At 41.8% G+C, this 26,280-nt stretch overlaps 1 protein-coding gene across 3 annotated transcripts in view; it reads right to left on the bottom strand.

The window, feature by feature from the left end:
- Positions 1–26,280, bottom strand: part of TMTC1 (transmembrane O-mannosyltransferase targeting cadherins 1) — a 303,326-nt gene that overhangs the window by 268,639 nt on the left and 8,407 nt on the right. For 2 of the 3 annotated variants that reach the window (XM_021092123.2, XM_021092125.2), the window contains exons 2-3: positions 11,651–11,828; positions 836–909 (exon numbers count right to left, since the gene is read on the bottom strand). In XM_021092123.2, coding sequence (XP_020947782.1) covers positions 836–909; positions 11,651–11,828 — 252 coding nt within the window. Of the gene's footprint in view, positions 1–835; positions 910–11,650; positions 11,829–16,967; positions 17,120–26,280 lie in introns of those variants that run through there. The other variant, XM_021092124.2, reaches the window with a different exon arrangement.

Genomic DNA, 26,280 nt, shown 5'->3' with positions numbered 1-26,280 from the left:
TTACAGTTGAGAAATACTATTTTCAATTCAGCCTTGTTATTTTAAGCTCTGAGCTACTTTTAGGAGGATAACAAAGAGAGGGGAAAAAAATGTGGGACCAAAATTAAAAGAAGTTAAACAAATCATGGTTAAATAGGAGAGAGGATTACACCCTGTATATTTTGGCTCAGAGCTAAAATTTCAAATTCCATTGTCATAAGAAACTATAAGTAAGAGGAATCAAGAAGCAAGAGTTTTGTTTTTCTCAGCATTGGGATAACAGTCCTCTTTTTTTTTTTTTTTGGTTTGGTCTTTTTAGAGCTGCACCTGCAGCACATGGAGGTTCCCAGGCTAGGGGTCCAATTGAAGCTATAGCTGCCAGCCTACACCACAGCCACAGCAACGCCAGGTCCGAGCCACATCTGCAACCTACACTGCTGCTCAGGGCAATGCTGGATCCTTAACCCACTGAGTGAGGCCAGGGATCGAACTTGCAACCTCATGGTTCTCAGTTGGATTCATTTCCGCTGCACCATGATGGGAACTCCCAGGATAGCAGTCCTCTTAAAAGGCTATGACATGGTCCAGAATGTGGCTGGAAGAGAGAAGAGCCTAGCATTTGGTAAGGAGAGGGTTTCCTACCTCAGGTCTCCAAGAAGGTCGCTGGGCATTTCACAGCCAAGAAGCCCTTCTTCTCTCTCAAGGCCAAGAAGCTCTCCTCCTCTCTCATGCAGAAGCTCTCAGAGTACACACACACACACACACACACACACACACACACACACACACAGAGCAGAAACTCTCAGGGGACAACACGACTATAATCACAGAGAAGGGCACGCTTAGCTACACATACCTATTGTAGGAGAGAAAGGCCAACAGAAACAGTAGGCACGCCAACACGTCTGCTCTGCCAACAATCCCAGCCACCTAGAAAGTTTGAAAATAAAAATCTGAGAAAACTACTTTCAGAGAACCATTACAGAAATGTACTTGTCTTTAGAGGAAAGAAAGGAACAATACATTAGAAAACACATTATTTTCAAATTCTGGTACATGACTTTGGTTGGCCTATATATTTAACAATAATTTTATAGAAGGAAAAATGAGGAAGGAAGGGGCAAGACTTTCATGCTTAACTTCAGGTTTTAACCTTTCTTCTATTGAAGGTCAATTGGCAGCATCAAAGGATATTCATTCTTTTTTTTTTTTTTTTTTCAAAAAAAATTTTGAGCAATGACTGAGAGCCAGACACTCTGCTGATCTTTGGGCACCAGACTGCTAATCGAACGGGAAGATGTTTAAGATGAGAAGCAGAAAATGAGATTGGGAATGAGTAGGGACACATGATCCCTATATGTGAGTGTATCTGTGTGTGTATATGTGGGTGTGTTTCTTAGTTCTGTCACTGAAAGGATCTGAAAGCAAGATACAGCAGTATGAACCCATTTCCCCTGAGAGAGGGGCTGGGATATCCCACTGGCAATGAGGGCTAGTGCAGGCTCCAGCCCCAGCACTTCCACAAAGACTAAAGCTGGCTCCACCTGGAACAGCTATACCCTTGGAGAAATTAGGTGCTGATGCAGAAGCCAGAGAAAAATGAAAGTGAGAAAGAACTAGAGCCCTTGAGATATACTGAAGGAGACCCAGAGCCAGATAAGAACCCACCAGTCCTATAGGGAGAACTTGGACCTGCTCCTGCAGGCGTCTCTGAGCCAAGTCAGAAACCAACACCCTGCCTGGCTGGACTTGCTAACTGCTTTTGCACCTGCACATGCAGGAGACTCAGGGCGATTTCAGAAATTATGACCCCTACAAGAAGATGGGATTCTGCAACCATCATCACTTGGTCAGCTCTAGATGTACACCATCAACCCGCTCTCCCACCTGAACTTTCCTCTCCTTCCCTTCTCATTGTTTCTGTTTGTGTTTTCATTAATTTTATTTTTTCTTTCACATTATTTACAGCATGCTCTATTTTATGTTTCAAGTTTAAAATAATAAAATGAAGCTTGTTTCTTATTTTAAATTTTATTGGAGTGCAGTTGACTTACAATGCTGTCTTAGTTTCAGGTGTCCAGTAAAATGATTCACTAATACATATATCCATTCTATTTTCACATATAGGTTATTACAGAATATTGAGTAGATTTCCCTGTGCTCTATATAGGCCCTTGTTAATTATCTATTTTATGTACAGTCATGTGTGTATGTTATACCCATCCTCCCAATTTATGACCTCCCCCTCCGGAGGCTTCCCTCTGGTTATCCAAAGTTTGATTTTGAAATCTGAGAATCTGTTTCTATTTTAGAAGTTCTTTTGTAACATTTTTATTAGATTCATACTCATAAGTGATATTATATCTGTCTTTCTCTGTCTGACTTACTTCACTTGGTATGATAATCTTTAGGTCCATCCATGTTGCTACAAATGGCATTATTTCATTCTTTTTTATGGCTAGGTAATATTCCATGGTATAGATGCACTGCATCTTCTTTATCCATTAAGCTTTTTCAAGTTAAGAAAAAAGATATCCCAGTAGAAAAGAGCCATCCTGGCACTAACCACAGGCCCTAACCACAGGCCACTGCTCCACTAAAGAGAACACAGGCTCCTTGGAGAAATGGTTGATTCCAGGACTGAAACTTAGAAGATATAAGAGGAGCCTGGATCATCTTCTCATGTTTAAAGTAAGAAACTGCTCAAAAAACAACAGGTGCATGTCACTAGGACAAAGAAGCCAGTAACAATGGGCTCCCACTGACCACATATGAGACAATTTGAACATCATGAAAAGTAAGAGCAGCAGTAAATTATTAATCACTGAAAAAAACTGGTATCTATTCGGACATACTGATAATAAATATATGGAAGGATGAATGAATGGATACATACACAAGTACAGGCATACATTCAATAAACAAGTGAATGGGAAAGAATAGAAACCTCTTCCTCACATTAAAAAGCCAGGTCGTAAGTGTAGAGGGAATAGCAGAGTTGAAAAGCAGCCATTTTGCTTCCAGAAGAGCAAGAAACATCACAAAATATCAACTGATGCTAAACTTAAAATGTGAAAGTTTGATGAGAGACAGAATATTTGCAAGGCTTCAAAGCATTCCCTCCTAATTACTTATTAGCTGGAAAAATTAAAAGAAGAACTTTACTATGGAGAAAATATATTACATTGCATCACCCCTTGACTAAGTAATCAAACTTAGCCTCAGCAATACAGGGCACATGAACGTGGCAGCCTCTGCCAGTGACCCCCTGAGGACACTGCTCCTATGCAGTATCCCAGTCAGGGATCCGTGACCTGATATAAACCTGAGAAAACATCAGAAAAGCCCAGGGTGACGAACATTCCATTAAAATATATGTGTATACTTTATATTAATAAAGGATGAAATATAATAATTTATATTGTTTTACATTAAACTTTTATTATGTTTAATATCTTCTAATTTATATTATAACTCATACTACAACATATCATAATACCGAATCTAACATATTTTCATATATTACAAGTATAATATATTGTACTGACATAATATACCATCTATGTATATATTATGTATTCACATTTTATATATTATATTTTATATTTAGATAGTCTCATATTATTACATATATTATTTTATGTTATAAATGTGATATAATTTGCTATCATGTATTATATACATCTATAACATCATGTTATAAAATATATACATTTTATTATATATTCATAGTATAATTATGTGACATAATATATTATAAAATATGATAAATTTCATATTAGTAACACTTTATATTATATACATCTTAATATATATTTTATTACATTTATAAGACATAAATGAAGACTGGTGACTATTCTAAACTTAAGACTAAAGAGAAACAATGACTACTGACCTTGGTTTTGGAAAAAATACAAGAAAATTATTAAGATGTAAAGGAGCATGAATTATGCAACCTACTCTCAAATACTTCAGAAAACAAATAACATTTTCTAAAACGTCTTATGGCCACACCTCGGCATATGGAAGTTCCTGGGCCAGGGACTGAATCCAAGCAGCTACTGTGACCTACGTCGCAGCTACAAAACAGGAACCTTTAAGCCAATGAGTCCAGCCAGGGATCGAACCCACACCTCTGCAGCAACCCAAGCTGCTGCAGCCAGATTCTTAACCCACTGTGCCACAGTGAGAACTCCCACAAATAACCTTTTTATATATTGAAGAATAAAGGGCAAAAGGATGGAAAAACAAATGTGGCAAAATGTTAAAAGTTGGAGACTTTGGATAAAAAGCATATCTAGTCATTAGATTTTTTAAGTTTGAAAGTACTTTTTTAACGTGTTGCTTCAGAAAGGGACTGAAACGATAAAGGGGTGGGGGCAGGTGGCCATTTATAAATTTTTGTATTATTTTCCTACTCAAAATGTCTGTACATTTCTCTTAATTTTTTGAAAACCAAGAAATAAAACTATAAACAAAAAAAGGGGGTATGGTTCAAAAAATGCTTCAAAGAAAAGGTCACATATGAGGAAAAGATGCAAAGGGAAATGAACCAGCTTGATACTTAAGGCACAGAAAACCACCTCAACCAATCACAGACGACCTGATGTCCACGGTGTGCTGGAGAATCAATCAACGATTAATAGCAGACAGTGGTTTTCTGGCAAATACACCTATAAATATCCTCATATAATGAGCAAACTGTGCAGTCATAAAGGAGATACAAGGACCCATCCATGGAACTAGACCATTCATGGCTTGAATAAACTCTCCCGGCCATCTGAGTGAGACTCAACCTTATTTTCTTTAATTTCTGAGATTTGGGAGTTCCTGTTGTGTCTCAGTGGGTTAAGGATCCAATACAGTCTCTGGGAGGATGTGGGTTCCACCCCTGTCCTCGCTCAGTGAGTTAAAGCTTCAGCATTGCCACAAGCTACGACATAGGTGTAGATCACAGATACAGCTCAGATCCCGCATTGCCATGTCTTGGTGTAGGCCTGCAGCAGCAGCTCTGATTCGACCCCTAGCCTATATGCTGCAAGTGCAGCTATAAAAAGAAAAAAAAAGAAAAAAAAAACTTCTGAGATTTGGTTTTGTTACCTTTAAAATGAGTATTATACCCCCTACCTCATGTTACTGTTATAATAAGTAAGAGGATATATACAAAGCTTTGTCAGTGTTGGTGCCCTTCTTTCTTTTCATTGCAGAGAAAGGAGGTGGGACTCTGCACCGAAACAGCTTTTCCTGTGTGACTTATGGAAACCATCTTTTACTTGAAGGTTTACATGTATAATATTTTCTGTTAACCTTAGTAAATAATCCGATATATCTATTAGTTAAAAATCTCAGGAGTTCCCTTTGTGGCTCAGTGGTTAATGAACCAATTAGGATCCATGAGGATGGGGGTTCAACCCCTGGCCTTATTCGGTGGGCTGGGGAATCCAGTGTTGCCATGAGCTGTGGTATAGGTTGCAGACCTGGCTCGGATCTGGCATTGTTGTGGCTGTGGCGTAGGCCAGCAGCTGTAGCTCTGCTTTGACTCCTAGCCTGGGAATTTTCATACGCTGCATATGTAACTTTAGAAAAAAAAAGAAAAAAAAAAAAAAAACCTCAATAAAAAATCATTCAGGAGTTCCCATCGTAGCGCAGCAGAAATGAATCCGACTAGGAATCATGAGGTTGTGGGTTTGATCCCTGGCCTCGCTCAGTGGGTTAAGGATCTGACCTTGCTGTGGCTGTGGTGTAGGCCAGCAGCAACAGCTCCAATTCGACCCCTAGCCTGGGAACTTCCATATGCCACGAGTGCGGCCCTAAAAAGACAAAAGACAATAAATAAATAAATAAATAAATAAATTTTTTAAAAACATTCAATTACATACCTGCATATGGATAGCAAGTCACATATTGAGAAGCATTCTAGTCTAATAAACAAGAGAAAACTGGCCATGGCAGGAGTTTCACTGGCAGTACAGAACTGAAAGCCCTTTCCTAATGCGGCTGTTCAGACCACACACTGTTCACTGATCCATTAATCTATAAGGAATTTGACTGCCAGGTCAGAAAGACCATGGGACAGGTACGGCTTCACCTGAGTATCAAGACCCAGCTCAAACTCAGGGTCTATAAAGCAATGCACATGGTTCACCTACGAAGCCCAGATCTACAACACCACATCTTGAAGCACTGAGCTCGCTATCACCTGCCAGGCCACTGGAAGGTTTAACAGAGTGCCCAGCTCACCAGCAACAAAGTCCTGCGAGAAGGCCAGGCATCTGGACCCAGAGGGACACCCATTACCAAACAACTGATGTGGCCAACTCAGACAGCAGCCAGACTCGCAAGCTGATAGTGGGTGTAGCAAGCTGGAGCAAGACAATCACAAGTCAGGCCAGCAGAACTAATGCCTTAAGGCGCCTGAAGCCCTGCTTGCTTCTCCAGTTGCAGCCAGTGAGTGCTGCTGGCAAACAGTAGTAACAGCGGCATGTGCCAGCTCAATGTGCCCAGAAAGGAAAAATGTAGCGTCCCTAGATGCAGAAGCTCAGAGCGGGTGGTGCTAACACTGAGAGACTGTTGCCAGCTCCAAACCACCAAGCAGTCACCAAACAACTGCTCTGTACCTTGCTAAGCAGGCATCTCTGGGGTCAGCAGGTTATTAGTGTCTTAAAAGCAAGGTGTGTGTCATCAATGACTATAGGTCCAGACCAGCCATACCCTGTAATTTGTCAATATCATTTTGCTCAGTCATTGCATGTTTTACTCCAGATAATAGTTTTCCAAGTGCTTCTTCCTATTTGCCACGTGTTGTACCAGCTGGAGGGATAAAACCAGCCTCAAGAGGAGTTCCCGTCGTGGCTCAGGGATAAGGAACCTGACTAGTATCCATGAGGACATGGACTCAATCCCTGGCCTTGCTCAGTAGGTTAAGGATCTGGTGTTGCCATGAGCTGCGGTGTAGGTCGCAGACTCGGCTTGGATCTCATGTTGCTGTGGCTGTGGCGTAGGCTAGCAGCTACAGCTCCAATTTGACCCCTAGCCTAGGAACCTCCACTTGCCATAGATGTGGCCCTAAAAAAAGAAAGAAAAAAAAAAAAGAAAACCTGCCTCAAGGGGTTAGCATCTGGTGTGGAGTCAAAAGAAGGTATTCAGATGATATAAGGACACTGCATGTGCCATGAGGAGAAATCACTGCCATGAGAAGACTGAGGTGATTCATTTCATCTGTAGCATCTGGAAAGGCCTTGTGGAAAGGCTGGCCTTATTCACTGAGACTCAAAGGTCAGACAAGGAGGACTTTAGGAAAATCAAGAGGGAGGGATGACTCCTGGGCCAGAGAGGGACTACTGAAGCATCCGAGGCAGAGGAAAGAGAGTCTGCAAGCACATGGGGTGTTTCTGGAAGGGAAGGTGTAAAGGGATAAGAGCATGGAGTAAAATGACAGCTGGGTGGGAGGGGGCAACAGGAAGCAGAGACCAAAGGACAAGTTGGAGTCCCTGGGGCTTGATTCCAAGACAATGCAGGCTGAGCTATAGGACACTGAGAGCTGCAAAAGGACTTGGTCAAAAGTATACAGCTTGTATTTCTGCCCTCAGGCTGCAGGCTTCCATCACCAATGGAGTAGTGATAACCCTGAACTATATTCTCTAACAAATATTTAAACATTTGAAAAAAATAAGTAAACACAATTGAGTAGAATTCAAATAATGTTACATTCACATCTCCTAGCAGGCTTAACAGCATCAAATGTGGAAATTGCCAATTAAGGTCTTAATTTGCCCCCCCAAACTTGCTATTTTTTGGAATACCTCTTATCAGATTTGTATAAAGTATACCATATGTAGAAAGCTATGAACCATTTTTCGGCAAAATGAGTTCTGTTGGTGTCAGATTAATAGCGTCAGTGAACGCCAGACTGGCTGATTAGATAGATCATGACCAATCTTCTCCCAATTGTGGAAATGTGAACTTTAACCTCCAACTCCATGTGTCAGCATTTCTTGCTCTTGCTTTTGACTTGACCTAAGTGCATTCCTCCCAACTAGGAACGTCTCTATGATGATTGTTAAGGTTGAATTCTCACAGGAGAATTACAATGATTTTCCCCATTTTCCCAATGTCTCTCCTGATTTTTCTCATGGTTCAGGATTCATGAAAACATAAATTTCCCAAGAAATATACTGTCAGGAAACCCAAAAATCACAAGGCCTTCAATGAGGAAAGCTCTGGGTCTACCTTATTCATTGCTATGGCCCCAACTGAGTGATTATATTATATTCACTGAAATACTTGCTGAAAAATTAAGTAAATAAATGAACGTGTTCCTCTCTACTTAAATTGGAAATAATTTTTCCCTTCGCTGGAATTCTGGCTTTACTACAACATATTGCTCTGTCTGGTATGTATGTGCATTTTCTTTGGCTTTTCTAGGAGCTTATGAACAAATTGTGAGTAGGGACCCCACAGGCCACCCACATACCCCCTTGGCACCTACCAGAGGGTAGGTACTCATTAACCAAGCAAGTACTGATTAACTATTTGTTGACTACATAATTAAAAAACTCCTTAATAATATCAACATTTAAACTAAACTCTCTTCCCCAAATTTAAATCCTCCATTCTTCCTCCATAATTTATGGTCCCATTTTTGTCCTTTCAGGAAGGGAAAATACAGCCTACTATCTCTCTCTTTCATCATTCTTTTAGAAATAACTTTGCACTATGTTTTCATAATGCACATTTTTTTTCTATTTCTCTGTCCTCCTCCTTAGAAACTTGAACTAAAATCTATAACTAAAGAGAACTACTATCTAAAACTCTTTTGATTTTACTTTCCAGTATAAATTATTATGTAGGTCCAATTTCTTTGCCTTCTTACACTCCCCCATCTCCTTGTGAATGCATGCAGTTTCTCTAGCATTTTTCCCTAAATAAATGTTCAGCTCTCAGACTCCTTTGCCCCTATTAATTCTGTATGGATTTTTTTTTTTTGATTGTATCAAAGCTGATTGAAACCTTTTCTCTCTCTCTCTCTCTCTCTCTCTCTCTCTCTCTCTCTCTCTCTCTCTTTTTTTTTTTTTTTTTTGTCTTTTTAGGGCCACACCTGAGGCATATGGAGGTTCCCCCAGGCTAGGGGTCCAATTGGAACTGTGACTGCTGGCCTACTCCACAGCCACAACAATGCCAGATCCAAGCAGTGTCTGCAACCTCCAACACAGCTCATGGCAACGCAGGATCCTCAACCTACTAAGCGGGGCCAGGAATCAAAGATCAAAGCTGGATCCTCATGTATACTACTCAGATTGGTTTCCGCTGAGCCACGACAGGAACTCCCCAGCATTTCTTCTTAATGTGCCATATAGTTATGTTTTAAAACATTCTATTTATCATCTCTCTCTGTGATAAAATGCATATACAATTAAATTTACATTTTAAATCTCCTGTGATCACAAGCACCTAAGTGCTGAATTTTCAATTTTATATTATTTTTCCAGTAAGTATTGTTATTCAATTGTTCCATATATCATAAATAAGGAAAAAATGACAAATAATTATTAAATATAAAAATACACTTCTCAATAATACAGGTATAGCAGGTTTCTTTTTAATAAATTCAGGTATCTATGACTGAGTATTATCTTTTGTTAGACTAAGAAAGCATGGAGCATCAATTCTATTTGTAGCTGCTGTATTTAAAGATTAGGCACAAGAATGAGGACAGAAGGAGTTCCCCCAGTGGCTCAGTGGAAATGAATCTGACTAGCATCCATGAGGACGCAGGTTCAATCCCTTGGCCCCGCTCAGTGGGTTAAGGATCTGGCATTGCCGTGAGCTGTGGTGTAGATCGAAGATGCAGCTCTGATTTGACATTGCTATGGCTGTGGCATACAGCAGCAGCTACCGCTCTGATTCGACCCTTAGCCTCCTGAACTTCCGTATGCCACAGGTGTGGCCCTAAAAAGACTCACACACAAAAAAAAAAAAGAAAGAAAGAAAAAAGAAAAAGGAAAGAAAGAGAAAGAAAAGCAAAGAAAAGCAAAGCAAAGCAAAGCAAAGCAAAACAAAGAAAAGAAAGAAAGAATTAGGACAGAAAAGCCATGTTATAACAGTGATTTGATTCTCTGAACACCTAAGTTATCAGAAAAATCACAGTAATACCTCATCTTGCATAACATTTAATGATCTACCATCTAACAATGGTAGTGGGTTCTCCTTTAACCTGCTAGAAAGCAGAGTTGAAGCATATCAATCATTAGAGCCACATATCATTAAAGTCATTTGCTTTTACAGTGTCTCAGAAATACAGCAAAAAGGCTTGATGGAGACTTTGCAAAAGACTATCAACTTACACTTTATAGTGTTCTACTTACAGCCACCTTGTTCAGTCCAAATTACTCAGAAAGGGCTGGGAAAATTCCCTTAACAATATAATTCTTTTATAAAATGATTTTTTTCTTTATCCCTCTCTTTAAATGATACTTGTGTCAAAACTTTGGGCTTACAGATTTAGGATTTTGTTTGTGGCAAATGCCCATCATATAGCCTAACCAGTCCTCATTATGAAACCAATTGGCCAAATCACACTTCTTGTGTCAGATCAAATGTATTATGCATCCCCATGATAACTCCGTCACAGACTGCCATACCCTACTTCTAGCACCATGCTGTATTCTTCATGGAAACAGGTACAGACAGGAAGCCCTACTTTGGGTTTATGATGCCTGAATTAAAGCAGGCTTGGCTGACACCAATATATCAAATTATTCCATTGTACGGTGTCTGTCTGTATCCCTGGGGTACAGTAGATTTCTAAGGTATACAAGACATTCCTTCTTTTTTAAAAAATTAAGAAAAAGGCCATGAGAGGGGAGGAGGGAAAAGAGAACCACCTTGACACCTTTCCCACACAGGTGTCTTCTCAGATCCAGATGTACACTGTAGGTAAGTGTCCAGATGCAAAGTGAGGCTCTGGAAACAATTATTTTAAAATTGTGGTACCCATGTACCCTTGAAAAGTCTTCATCTACCCCTAGCAAGACACATAAAATAAACCAACCATGGTTACTGAGATGAGCTGGATGACTCCATCTTTGTGTATGACTAAGTCCACATTTGAAGTAAGACTGAAAGATCTAAACTATCCATACTTTCTAAATAAATTTCCTATCACCCACCAAAGAACTACAATTCATACTAAATAACTTGGAAAACCACTGGAAAGTCTCCTAAGTGTGTCTAACTTAAAGAATGTCAGTTCAACTTTTTATAGGCTTACCTACCTCATCGCACTTACAGTTCTGCAACATAAATATTATAAATAGCAGGCAGAGTGAGAAAAGGTTAAGAAACTGTAGAGCGTGAACAATGAGTCAGCATGATAGGTATCTCAAAATGCCCCTTGCTGCTTAAAACACATTAGGACTTAAATTTTCTGCAAATAAAGACCCGTGGTCATTTATTACTACCTGTAATAATAACAGTGGTTATTTAGAAAAGCAGTTAAATCCTGGCTGTGCAATAAAGGCCATCTGAACATTCAAAAAGAAAAGTTATCAGGCAGAATGATTTATATATCAAATAAACACTTTGGTAGAGCTTTAAATTCCCATGATTTCAAAAGGAGAAAAAGATCACTGTTTTTTGCTTCATTGTTTCACCGAGTTCCAATGATACTCACCGCCTCAGTGTGAACAGGATGCACAGCAAAAAGCAACGCCGTAACAAAAGCTAGCCCACGATTTTTGAAGACAGTTTTGTCACAGGTGTACATCAACACGAGAGTCACTAGGCAGTGTAAAATGACATTTACTGCATGGAAGTAGAATGGGTTCATGCCAGTCAAAAAGATGTTTAACCTATAAAAACAAACACAAACCGAATTAGCTACAAACAGAACAGAAAGCACAAGGACAGCAGAGGAAATGCATCATTTTAAAAGATAAGCTACAGGAGTTTCCGCTATGGCACAATGGGATCAGTGTCTTGGGACCACTGGGATGTTGTGGTTCGGATATGATCCCTGGCCACAGGGCGGCCAAAAATGGAAGTAAAATAAAATAAAATATTAAAAATAAAAATAAATAAATACAAGGTAAGCTATGGTGTTCCCACTGTGGTTCAGCAGGTTAAGAACCCAACATAGTGTACCTGAGGATGTGGGTTCAATGCCTGGGATGGCTCAGTGGGTTAAGGATCCAGTGTTGCCCAGAGCTGCAGTGTAGGTTGCAGATGAAGCTCAGATCTGTGTTGCAGTGGCTGTGGCATAGGCCTGCAGCTGCAGCTCCCATTCAACCCACCCTTAGTCCAGGAACTTCCATTTGCTGCAGAGGCAGCCCTAAAAAATTTTTTTAAATAAATAAAAAATAAAAGATAAGCCATGCAAGTATTTTTAAATGACTCCCAATATTAAGTTACTCTCTATATTTGAGTATACATTTTTGCCCCTGTAAAAATTTTGCTATCTGCAGAAATCATTGCAAATGCACTACAATATTACATTACTTCAGGAAAATCTGTGGCCTCAATGAAAAGACAAGCAAGTAGGCAGGGAACCCCTCACTCTCTGGCTCATGCAAACACCCCATACTCTTCCTTCACTGCCAACTCTTCTGAAGCAGCTAAGGGTTCAGAGGCAAGTCCACAGCACTGTGGATGGGAGCCACTGGAGATGAGAAAGACACCGTAAGACTGGAACAGTGGTCGTGGCTGGGACAAGCCAGGCATGACTCTGTTCTCTCACCCACAGTGCCACCAGGAACCAAATGACCAGATGGTATGCACACGGAATCATAGTGAATTACCACCCCCACATTGGATCTGTAGGGCACCTACACGCTATTACCAGTGGCAGGTGAAATTATATGGATGAGAAAGAGGATAGCATTTCAAAATCTGAATGAAATGTTTTCCCACAAAAATTCCTATAGATCTCACAAACTGAATTCTAGGATGACAGCAAAAAAACTGAAAAGAGAACCATGAAGAGATAGATGGGAAATTTATTGTTCAACATCTTAAGAAATACTTTCCTGAGATAGAAATGCACAATAGAGAGACTTCTGCAGATAGCCTTTAATTTAAGAGCAGGACAGAATGTTCCCAATTGAGTGTATAGGGTTATAGAAAAAATACAATTGTATAGAGTATGGTTTTTTGGGGAGAACATATACACCCTAAATGGTATTGCTATGTGTCTATACTCCAGCCCGTTTTACCAAAACAGTAATCCCACATTTCGATTCTCATGCTCTTGATCTGCTTCTCTTAGAGAAACACCTCCTCTTTGCCAAAAGCCATTGAGAATCTAAACGTCAACTTTAGCAATGGCATATGCATATTCCAAATACTTGGACTGATTCATGCACAGCATTAGCCTACAGAATTTTAAACATCTCAAGCTTTATTTGGACACATGAATCTCAATGTCGTAGTTAGTAATCAACTCTATTTTCATTCCCACTGAAGTCATCATGGTCCCAACGAAGCCTGGGAAAATGAATTCTGTGTGGGATCCAATTCCAGGGCTCCAATGTAAGATTCAGCATGTCTGTGATGGCAGACCCATGAGTCTGCACATAGCAAGAGCCACTGGAAACCAGAAAGCTCAGGATGGTGGAGCTGTGAGGAGGACAAGACCAAGTCCCCATCCTCGGAGAACTCGGGTACAGTTCCGTGAGAGCCCCCCCGCCCCCCAGGTTGATTTTACACTGTTTTCCCCTTCATCAGGCTGAGTTTTCCAGACCAGTTAAGCCATGCATTGAGAAGTCATTTACATCTTGTCAATGAGGGAAAACATCTTTGTGAGGTGAGTGGGTGTCCAATCTGAAAGGTCTCTAGGTTGTCAGCATGTACCAAAGGCTCTAAAAATGAACACACCCTTTGGAGTTCCCACTGTGATGCAGCGGGTTAAGGTTCCAGCATTGTCTGTGAAACAATGCAGGTTCAATCCCAGGCCTGGCACAGTGGGTAAGGATCTAGACCTACACCCCAGCTGTGGTGTAGGTCCCAGCTCTAAGAAAGAAAGAAAGAAAGACGGAAAGAAGGAAGGAAGGAAGGAAAGAAAAAAAGAAAGAAAGAGAAGAAGATTTAAAAAAACGAAAAAACAAAAATTACACATCCTTTGGCCAAAAATTCCACTTCTAGGAATTTTCTGTCAGGAAAAAAAACCAGGAAAGTACTCATACATAGATAGATGATAGATAGATATAAATACAGATATAGATACATATATATATATGAGATTGTGATATTCTAAGAATTATATACATTGGTCTTCATCCCAACTCCTGGTCAGAGATCCTAAAACCTTTCTATTTGCTTAGCGATAAAGATGCTAAGAACATCTTTTGTTTAAATATCTGGTCTCTGCCCCCAAGCTCCTGGCACCTAGAGCCTAAATTCCTTGCAATGTCCTAAGTGATAAAAGTACCAGGAGCACCTTTTGTTCTAATATTCGCTCTGGAACCCCTCAAAATTCCCCAGGGGACAGGCGTGTCCCTTGTTCCAATGAGGTGACTCTTACTGGGCTCCTGAATAGCTTCAGATGGGAGCCAGTCCCTGGAAAGACCACAAAGACCACAGGTGATGAGAAGCTTGGAAATTTCAGGCCCACCCCCATTCCTGGGGAGGTGTGAGGTGAGGGAGACTGAGTTCATAATCAACCATACCTCTGAGAAGCTTCCATAAAACCCCCTGAACTATGGGGTTCAGAGAGCTTCCAGTTTTGTGATGCAGCCAAGTCCTCGGGGACACAAGCTCCTGCTCTCAGGACCCTCCAGACCTTGCCCTGTGCATCTCTTCATCTGGCTGTTTATCTGTAGCCTTCATCAAACCCTTCACAATAAAATAAACTGGTAAGCATAAGCATTCCCTGACTTCTATGAGCCATTAGAGCAAATGATTAAACCTGAGGAGGGGGTCATGGGAACCCCCAACTAGTAGCCCGGTCAGACATGAACGTGGGGGCCTAAGGACCCAGTGATTTCGACTGGCCTCTGAAGTGGGGGTGGTCCTACAGAACTAAGCCCTTGACCTGGAGTATCTGAAGCCAACTCCAGGTAGAGAATGTCAGAACTGAATTGAATTCTAGGGCACCCAGCAGGTGTCGGAGAATTGTTCGGTGTGGGAGTAAACCCACACATCTGGTGTCAGAAGTGTGTGAGCATGAGTAGAGGCAGAAAAAGGAATGTACCTACCAATGTACAAAGACACATCTCACTGTGTGAGTTATAAAAACGGCAATAAAGAGAAAGCACAACATCTATTAAGCCAAAACTCTCATGTATTTGACTCTTCCCATAGATAAATAATAGCACTGTTTTTAAAAAGAAGATAAAAGACCTGCTACTTTTTCTCTGAAGCAAGTATTTAAGTGTCACATTCTCTTACAAGAGACCTGCTATTTTTCCAATGTATTTGTTATGCAACCATCTGAAAAGTAAAAGCATCATTAAAGATGATGCTATTACTCTATTACCACAATTTTATGAGGTACTTAACATACTTTACTTTCCCCTTCCAAAACGTTATGTAAAAGTAGGCATGAGTCACCTTTCTGGCCCATATGTATCCTATCTGAAAATGTGCAGATGTTACCCACATAGCTTATTTCTGGAAACTGGTTAGGACAGAGTGTTTGGTATTTTAAGTGAATTCCATAAGATTCCAAAATACAAAAGTAAGTTGCTGGATGGGAATCACTGTAGTGATAAGGTAACAGTGTGAAAGCCCCTCACATGGCACTTGAAACTTCTGACTCCAAGCTTTGAGAAATTACCGAAAACCTAGAACAGGAGAGTTTCCCAAATGTCTATAAAGATGGAATATGAACTCTCCAAACCATAAATAATTTAAGATGAAATGATGATGATTTTAGAATGTATTCTCTTTGTGATCTCTGGGAAAAGAATCTGGGAACTCATACGGGCTCCAAAAAGGGAACTGGGGGGTTCCTGTTGTGGCTTAGTGGGTTAAGAACCCAACTAGTATCCAGAGCTTGATCCCTGGCCCCTGTCAGTGGGTTAAGGATTCAGCATTGCTGCAAGCTACAGGATAGATCGCAGATGCAGCTTGGATCTTGTGTGGCCGGCAGCTGCAACTCCAATTTCCCCCCTAGCCCAGGAACTTCCATATTCTGCAAGTGTGGCCCTAAAAAGAAAAAAAAAAAAAAAAAAGTGATGGGCGTTAGCTCGTTAACCTCACATGTTCATAAGAGAAGGGACGTGACAGGTGTATTAGATCTTTATTTATCAGGCATTAATCAGAATCTCTCAGAATCGCCTTGCATACAAGATAGAATAAGATAGATTTGCACAAACCAAAGAGTGGTGAATAATAAATCAATGTCTTCTCAGATGGAGAACCCCCAGTGTATGTCACAGGATTCTGATATTATCTCTGGTCTACCCATTACTTTTATCAAAGACTTAAATGATTCTCTGGTTTTCCATGAGCCAAGTCTTTAGAAGGCCTGCAAGGCCTGCATCAGGGAAGAAGATTTACTTTATGGGAAGACTGGCTGAGCTTCACAAAGAGTTTAAATGCCTAATTGTGTGTTTGTTAATTCCAACAGGATTAGACAGAAAATGGGTAAGAGTAAAGACCCACACTTGGACATAAAAGAGAACACAAGACTTGCAAGCCAGATTAAAACTCTGCAGATTAAAACTCTCAGGTACTGTCCAAGGCCTGTTAGTTAACCTAGAGTTACAGCATCCTGGCTATTCAAACAGACCAAACCATCAACACAGATAGTCAGGGAACTGTGGAAGTCACTCTGTTTCATTTCAATTCACTCCAACAAATATTTATTGAGCATCAACTAGATGCCAGGTATAATGTCAGGCCCAGAGATACAAAGAAAAGGCATGGCATCTGCTACTAAAGAGTTAACAGTATAGTAGGAGAAAGAGAGAGATAATTAACAGTCAGTGAGAGAATTCTAGCAGTAGGAGAACCTACCAGGTGCAGAGATATGGAAGAAGGAGGTGTTCTACCTGCAGGTGGGAGGGGTTAGGTGGGTGGTGGTGTTGGGGGCAGCAGCCCCTTGGGATGCTACTTAAATGCTGGAGTATCTTCACAGGACAGCTCCAGGATGCTGGGGGCTGGGGGTCTCAAAGTGATGTCTCAGGAAGTGGGGACACTCAACCTGGAGAAAGAGGACAGACAGAAATGATGCCAAGTTCTCCAGGGAGAAAGATCTTGGGCATATTTATGGCTAGATCCCCAGGGTCTAGGACAGTGCCTGGTTCATACTGGTCATACAATGTAACCAGTGATTTCATATAAAAATGTCCAGCTTATTTTCAAATATCAGAAGACCGGGCAACTCTCCAGGCCCCCATGGCTGCATAGAAATACCTGGGTACTCACTTAGATGGCAAAAGTACTCCCAATTTGCCACCCAGTCTGCCAATGGCTGGGAGGAAGACTTCAGCTCAAAGAAAGATGTAATAGTTAAGACTAGAATCAGTGTTAGGATATCCAGAAATGTCCATGCAGAAGCATGATAAGAGCCTACCTTAAAAACCATCTAGAAGGAAGAGTTCCTCAGGTTCCACGTCAGCTGGAAGACACTTTCATTAGAGCACGGAGACAGTTTTTTAAAACACTTTTACTATATTTCTCAAATGCTTTGAGCATTTTCTTCAAACATCATAAGAATTAATTTTTTATTATTGTATGCATCTCACTTCACACACAGTAGATACTCACACTATTGTATATGGAATGCATGATCAACGGGAATCTGCTGTATATAGATAGCACAGGGATCTCTACCCAATATTTTGTGATAACCTATATGGCAAAAGAATCTGAAAAAGAATGGATATGTATATACATATAACTGAATCACTTTGTCGTACAGCAGAAATTATCACAACATCGCAAGTCAACTATACTTCAGTAAAACTTTAAGACAGTTTACTGAATGAACAAATAAGGTCATTAACATTAAACTGGAAGGTGAAAAGGATCATCCTTTCCTTTCTACTCAAAGAATCTCAAATTTCGATTTAGCCTTCCTTTCTCATTTAAAGAGAGGCCAAGCAACAAGAAATAAAACAATGGTTTTTTCTAAAGTAATCTTACTTGTCACGTCTGACTGGCTGAAAGCCTTCCAGACTTTGGCAAATTGAATGAACTCCATGGCCTCCTTGTAAAACTGCCCAGAAAGGTGGGGCCACACTGAGCTCACAGCAATTGGAGGGCACCGTTCCCAGGAAAAGTTACAAGATCACACAGTTTGGTACCAAGTAATCACAAGAGGAGAGGTGGAGAAGGGAGAAGAAAGAGCCACTGGCTGCCCCACCCTCACCCCCACCCCAGCAACTCATTCTTTCACAACCCAGAGCTCTAGATGAAGCCCATTGATCTCTGCTAAATTTCCTCTTTGAAAGATACCTCTAGTTTAGGGAAAAAATAGAAACAGACTGTAGGAGTTCCCAATGTGGTACATGGGTTAAGAACCTGACTGCAGCAGCTTGGGTCACTGTGGAGACAAGGGTTCAATCCCAGGCACAGTGGGTTAAAAGATCCAGCATTGCAAGTTCCCATCGTGGCTCAGCAGAAATGTATCTGACTAGTATCCATGAGGATGTGGGTTTGATCCCTGGTCTCACTCAGCGGGGTTAAGTATCCAGCATGGGCGTGAGCTGTGGTGTAGGTCACAGACGCGGCTTGGATCTGGCATTGCTGTGGCTGTGGCATAGGCCAGCAGCTATAGCTCCAATGTGACCCCTAGCCTAGGAACTTCCGCATGCTGTGGGTGTGGCCCTAAAAATGCAAAAGATTCAGCATTGCTGCAGCTGCAGCACAGGTTGAAACTGCAGCTCAAATTCAATCCCTGGTCTGGGAACTTCCATAAGCCATGGGTGTGGCCAAAGAAAGAAAGAAAAAAAGGGAGAAAGAAAGAAACAAAATAGACTGTATCTATACCCAGACTGTATCTCTAGAAGAGACTTCTACTAGGGAATATACTAGGGTCTCCTCAAGGGGACCCCAACTCCACTTCAGTCAGACCACCAGGCCTCAATGACTTGGCAGGATTCAGGAAACTGCATGAGAGGTTGGACCCTCCACTGTGGTGACTCAAGTCTGGTGTTTGGCACTGAAGCTGGAATTTTCCCAGTATACAGATTAAGTAACATCTAAGTGGGCTGCCCCTCAACTTCATGCCTAGGGACAATGACATTAATTAGCCACCGACACTGATTCCTTGGGCCAAAACATTCTGATTATCACTGCATCCCTGGCCTGTCACGGTAAATGTTCTTACCTAGTCTTTAGCAGCTACATACACTGCACCACTTGGTCCCTAGAAGCCATCAGCCCTGCCACTTAGCCCCCAGAACTCCAGGATCCCCTCACACCCTCTGAAGTGGGAAAGCCCACCTCAGTGGCACCATCTCCAACATCATACCTGGCCTACAGGAAAGAGCTGATGCAGAGCTTCTCCACCTTGAAGGTGCTCCCTCGCTAACGTATGTAACGTACCAGCAAAGGGCAAAGAGTGGGTGGGAGGTGTGCACACGGCATGTGATAAATACACCCCAACATGCCTATCTCAATGAGCCTCTGGATTCCTTTCTCTATTATGCCAGGGAGATTTGGGCATCTCAATCTCATCACAGACTCCCATGGAGTGCCCGTGGTTCCCAGGATTATAAATCACCACCACTATGCTCCTTACAACTGCTGATTCCCCAATCCCATCCCATCATATTCTAAGCCAGTCGATCTGTAATGGGGTTCAGGGATCAGCCCTAAGTAACCCAACGATTTAAGACAGGTGATACTTGGGGCAATGACCCTTAGGTCTCCAAGCTTAAGGGAAGGATGCCTATGGTTGCCATGCTTACCAGAAAAATCCAGTTTTCTCGGCACTAGTACCACATAAATTCCTTTCCAGTCAGAACTGTAAACCAGGGAAAAGAAAAACTTAAATGTTCCCCTCATCTTCTGTTTCCAGAATCTCCCAATGATGGGTTCTCGCAAGACCTTCCTGGTGACTTTCCACAGCCCAAACCTAAACCTACTGTATATTCTCCTGTCTTCCTCTAGCACCCTTCATTTTTCTTCTTCTCATCTCCTGCCTTCCTTACAGCTCTCAAATGCTTGTAAGTGGTTTCCCTTCATTTTTCTTCTTCTCATCTCCTGCCTTCCTTACAGCTCTCAAATGCTTGTAAGTGGTTTCCACCGTCTTCTTAGATCATGCAACCAATAAACAACAACATCTGGTTCTTCTCATTTTTTCTCTAAGGCGAGTCCCTCTGGCCCTTAATCATTCTCATTGTTCTTCTTCTGCATTCCCTCCAGTACCAGGAAAAAATCAGAAAATCATCAGCATTTCAAGTATCTAAAGAACCGAAGGATGTGATTCGCAGACACCAATGCAAACAATAGAGCAGAGGGGAGACCCAGTGCCCTGAGGCAAAAACAAAACAATTTGGCTCTGAGGAAGCTGTTGGGAGGCACCAGGCAATGGGGAGCTGGTGAGGAGCCCAAGCCCCCTGCAAGGGGCAGTATAGTCCCTACTGTCACATAAGCACTCAGAATAGCAACTGCACTAAACAAAGGGTGAGGAGACTAAGGGCAGGATGGTCAGTGACCACAGCCAGAAGGAAGCAAGTCCTGGGACAAAAATCTTCCAAAAGTGAGTCAGCAAATAATAAAAATTAACAGATCAACACCAAATATAATACAGTTTGTTATAATTATACATGACCTGCCAATTTTTAGCCAATGTTTCTTTTATTTTCTTTCTTTCCAAAGTATTTATGTTTGGTGGGATTCCTGGATGCAATGTTACTTGGACACCAACTACCTGACAAAGTCCCACACAAGACTCCCCTCCCTTCAGACACTGGCTTCAAGTTCAATGGTCCCCCAAACACCTGCACCTCTGATCAACTGGCCACAAAATGGGGGTTTCCACAACTCCTTCAGATTTGATCATCTGTAATAATGACTCACAGAACTCAGGGAAATCTGATACTTAGGATTACAGTTTTATTATCAAAAATAGGAACCAAAATGAGTCAAAAGAAAAGACCCAAAGACCCAGGTGTGAACAGGTCCAAAACACCAACCTTTGGTGTCTTCAAGACAAATAACCCTCTTGGCACACTGACATAAATTTACCAACCAGGGAGGCGCACTCAAGCCTCCGTGTCAAGTTTAACTGGGGCTTCATTAGGTAAGCTAATTGATTCCATCACTGGTCATCTCCAGGCCCCTTTCCCTTTCCAGAGGCTGGAAGGTAGGGCTGATATTATAATTGCAGAACCAACCCAAACTGGCCCAATGCTGTCTAGCAAGATACTGAGTTGTTGCTGAAAGACAACAGAACAAAAACCTCAAGTCATGCATTAAAAGCATGTGCAGAGGAGAAAACATTGACTTCAAATAACATGGGGAACCAGTTGCTCTCCCTTCAGCCCTACCCTCCACGTAGAACTAAAGGACAGGGACATGACCAGAACCTGAACGAGAAACCCCTTCAGAAGCTAAGGGTCTGGGAGTTCCCGTCGTGGCTCAGCGGGTAAGGAACCCAACTAGTATCCATAAAGATGTAGATTTGATCCCAAGCCTTGCCCTGTGGGTTAAAGGATCCCGGCACCGCATGAGCTGTGGCACAGGTCACAGATATAGCTCTGATGCCGTGTTACTGTGGCTGTGGTATAGGTTGGAAACTGCAGCTCTAATTCAACCCCTAGCCTGGGAACTTCCATGTACCCAGAGCACGAACCTAAAAAGAAAAAAGAAAAGAAAAGAAGAAGTTAAGAGTCTGTTGTCTGGGAAGACATGGTGCCAAAGTCCTTTCACCACACCTTAGCTTAATCAAGTCCCAAAGGCTTCTGTCAAACCTGCCTGCCAGCACTTCTGCATATCAACCCTCTTCCCCTAACTCAGAAAAGCTGGACCAAACTGCAACAAATTCCAGATCATGGGACAGACTTAAACCCCGCCTCCTGTCCCCTTGCTGGTTGCCCTCACAATAAAGTTCCTATCTCAAAAGCTGGAGCCATAGTATGGTTACCAGTAAGCCTGGCTTGGTATCACCTGGCTCAAAGTCCCAAAGGTTTAATCACATGATAGTTCTTTCCAGCAGGGCTGGCTCCGTTCTGAAACTGGAGGCCCACCACAAATCACCTCCTCCTTAGCATAAACTCAGGTGCAGTCCCAGGAACCCCCTATGAACAACAGAGTCCCTCCTAACCCTTGGGAAACCCTAAGGATCTAGAAGCTTCCTCCCAGGAAGACGGGGCCAAGACCAGATAAACTGGCTACTGCAGAGAAGTTGGGGAGAGCAGGTCACAGGCATCATAGCCCCCTTGAGAAAGTCTGTGCTGGTCCTCGTACGCCATTTAATCCAACTGGAAATGAGATTTCATGCCTACCTCGTTGACAGGGGAAAAAAAACCACCCTTCCTCACCAAAGGCAAGACACTGGCAGGAGGAACTCTGGTCCTTTGAGACCAGAGGGTGTGGAGAGAACTCTGAGTAATTCTGGGGTTCGCCTCTGAAGGTGCAGTTGCTGTATCCAGCCTTAAAGGTTACAGCAAGCAGCCTCCAAATGCTATACCTCAATATGCCACACAAGAAGCACATGACTCAAGATCTCCTTCTCTACAGAGAGTCACAGACTCAGGAGGTTACAACAGAGCCACAGCTTCCCCCTTCAGGGTCAAAGGTGTCCCTTCACCTCCCAGGAAGCAGGACCCACTGGAACACTGGAAAGACCTGTGTGTGTCCAGCAAATTCCTTGCCTGCTTGCACTTTTCTTTTTGCTAGAGAAAGAGGAAAGGTAAATAAGCCAAGAAATAAGTCCAGTAGACTTTCCCCTCTACGTTATAAGGGTGTAGCCCTACATAGTATTTACCAGGAGAAAGTGAGCATTTAGAACCAAGACGGTGCACTCATATTGTTCATTCACTCTTCAAATAATAATTTATTGAGCCCCTACTCTGAATGCCAGGCACTGTCCTAGGAACTAAAGATACACCACATAGAGCTTACACAGTAGTGAGAGGAGATAAAAAGTAACAATAAATGTATGATGACATAGAACAATGAGGGCTACCAAGGCTAAAGGGGTAAGAGAACAGGACAGTGGGATGAAACACAGAGGAGCACCTGCTATTTTAGATTGGGTGGCAGGGAAGGAACCTGCAATGAAGTGACATTTGAGCAGAGAATGAAGCTGGTGAGTGAGGAAGCAATGCACAGATATGGAGGAGAGCATTCCAGAAGAAGACACAGGTGTGAAGGCCCTTGGCAGCTGCAGATTTGGCCTACAGAAGGAATACAGACTCTAGAATAATAAGGTAGAGAGAAAGAGGTGGAGATTGACAGACACAAGATTAGAGTCAGATCAAACAGGGCCTCCTGGAACAGAAACCATCTACCACTTGGAAAAGGAACACTGCCATTAAAGAGGCATGCTCAAGTATTCCTCATCCCCCTTTTTAGGGGAGTGATTATATATTCGATGTTAGAAAGAATATGAATGTGGTGCCAAAGGAAGACAGAAAAGACATTGCTGACTAAAAAAAAAGAGAGACAGAGAGACAGACTCTTCAGATGTTTTCTAGGAGTTCCCATTGTGGCTCAGTGGGTCAAGAACACAAAAGTGTCCGTGAAGATGTGGGTTCGTTCCCTAACCTTGTTTAGTGGGTTAAGGATCTGGCTTTGCCTCAAAATATAGCATAGGTCACAGATTTGGCTCAGATCTGGTGTTGCCATGGTTGTAGCAGGTATTACCATGGCCAATTCATGCCCTAAGCCGGGAACTTTCATATGCTGCAGGTGCAGCCATAAAAAGAAAAAAAAATATATATATATATATATGTTTTCTAAAGGCCTTCACTGAATTCGAGGAACTCACCTATTAAAACCCTCATAATTTCACATACACATTCTGCTCACTTACCATCCCATCCATACCACCAGACTATAGCCTAAAGCCTATCTTACGTCTCAAGTATATCCTAACAGGCAAGAATCATAACCTCCTCTTCTTGGGGTTTCTAAGATAACCTTAGCTTGGCATGAAATTTTCAAAGGCAGTTTTTTGGGTTGTTTTTGTTTTTGTTTTTCATTTTTCTCTATAAAATCTTTATTGCCTCCAATCACACTTTTCCTTAGCTATATACATCAGTGAACATCCTAGACAATCTAGTCAAACATCCTAAACAATCTTCACCTGTCTCCTATCACAGACTCAGGAAACAGAATTAGCCATTTGTAGCAATAAACTATCTCGAAATGAATGCCCACAGTGGTCAAATCAAAAGGAACAGAACCAAAAGGAACATACCACCATTTCTTTTAGGTCTGGGTACAGGGGCTAGAGCTGATTCTCATGGTTGGCATATAATTTGTGACTCAAAGATGCAAACTGCTGCAAAAAACTCTCAAGAGCCAAACATTAAAATGCTGTAAATCCTAACAGCTGCACATATTAAGATATTCTATTTTTTAACTCTGACATTTTAAACCACCCACTCTTATGGTTTATATTACAATCAGAAGCCTTCCATAAAGTAAAACTTTACAGCAAGCTTGTAGAATACTATGATCTAATAGCCTAAACATGGAAAGAGAATCAAGGTCCTTTAATTTGCCTTAGTTTCCCCATCCTTAACATGGAAAAACCTTTTGTTCTTTCCTGTTGCAGGAAGCTTCTACTTGCTTCCTGATATAGAATGGCACTGCTAACAATCCACAAGGAGCTTCTTCTCAAGAGAAAGGGGGAAGGGAGGATTTAAGGTTTAGCAAACTAAGCACCTTTTAAACCAATATGGGCCCCCTGTCGAGGTGGGGGTTATGGACGTTCCGGCTTTGGTTCCACGTCAATTCAGTGTCTACAAAGTGACAATGTATTTCTCTTGAATCCAGAGTTAAAAACAAGTCATGGCCAGTGAAGGATAAAGAAGCCAAATAAAAAAGGTTACTGCCGCAGATTAAGTTTTCACAGATGTTTTGATTCTGCCCTACAATGGTCCAGAAATAACTCCTGTGTGCCCTTGGAAATGAACATAAGAAAAGACTTGAATAGAAGATTTGACTAGAGACAAAAATTCATTAGAATTGTAAATTCACTCCAAGCAACACAAAGAACTGACCACTTGTATCAGTTAAAGTTTGACCAGAGAAGCAGAACCGGCAGGAATGATACTGCAGAAGGAATTTGCTAAGGGATCTGACCTTTCACAATCCTTGGAACTGGTTAAATAGCTTATGCAAGGCTGCTGCTACTGTGTCTACAACAGAAGTCAAAGGCCAGTAGGGCAGGCATTCCAGAAGGAAGGATGGACCTGAAGCAGTGGAAAGGAAGGAGGGGCAGGAACCCACAAAGACTAACTAGATTATATCTCTTTCTTGCAGCCTCCAACTTCAATGACGGGAATGGCTGGCGGTCTTTTCCACAGAGCTGCGCACATACCTATACCATGACTCCAAGTAGCTAACAGAGATCTGGAGAATTCTGGAGGAGCTGAAGAATTAGCTGCTGTTGCACACCAGCAGCAGGTTAGTTAGCAAGTGTGTGACAACCAGCATGAACTGCTACAGCACCAAATCCTATATCCACCTTCTGAGTGGGAACAGAGCTGAAAAGAAGCAGGATCCCAGGCCTTCCCAGTACAGACCCCCGCTACTCCTCCTGACCCACTGCCCGCCCCGACCTCCGTCATGTCCTCGTCCTGTTTTCTATCTGTAGGAAAACTTTAGTCAAAGAATAAATTTAATCAGAAAAGTGAGAAAATGCAGAAGCAAAGCAAAACAGTCAAGCAAAACCAAATAATAATAGTTTAGCCATTGAACAAAGGTGAAAACTTCTAGTTTATCCTCAAGGGTTATAGACAATATTCTGAGCCATATCCTTTAAGCTATTTTGCAAATTATGAAACCCCTACTTATGAAACCCCTTATGAAACCCCTACTTATGAAACCCCTACTTAGGTAGTCAGTGTAGGAGCATGGGCTTCTTCAATGCATTATTTGATATAGCCATTGATTAACATTTGTGGCTTAAGGGCTCCAGGGAGTAACATCCCCAGAGGCCTTGTTTACTATAGGGAGTGTACCTACGCCCAGATGGACATTAATCTCTAAGCCCCTGTGACTCAGTTTACAGGATGAAAAGGACAAAGAAACTATGAGACTTATAGGACATTTCCACCCCTAGAGCCCTATTGGACAAGGACTGAAATGGGTAACTGAATAAGGCCAAAGGGAGAAGACCACACCTCTCTGGATGTTGGTACCCACCCCCATCTTTAAGGGATTAAAAACCCCTATAGG

This window comes from Sus scrofa, chromosome 5, assembly GCF_054392235.1.
Source record: "Sus scrofa isolate SSC_HxYL_T2T_F1_AM1 chromosome 5, Sscrofa_HxYL_maternal_Yorkshire_Landrace_v2.0, whole genome shotgun sequence".
NCBI lineage: Eukaryota > Metazoa > Chordata > Mammalia > Artiodactyla > Suidae > Sus > Sus scrofa.
The sequence above is the reverse complement of the archived record's forward strand: the minus strand, read 5'-3'. Positions and strand labels throughout refer to the sequence as shown.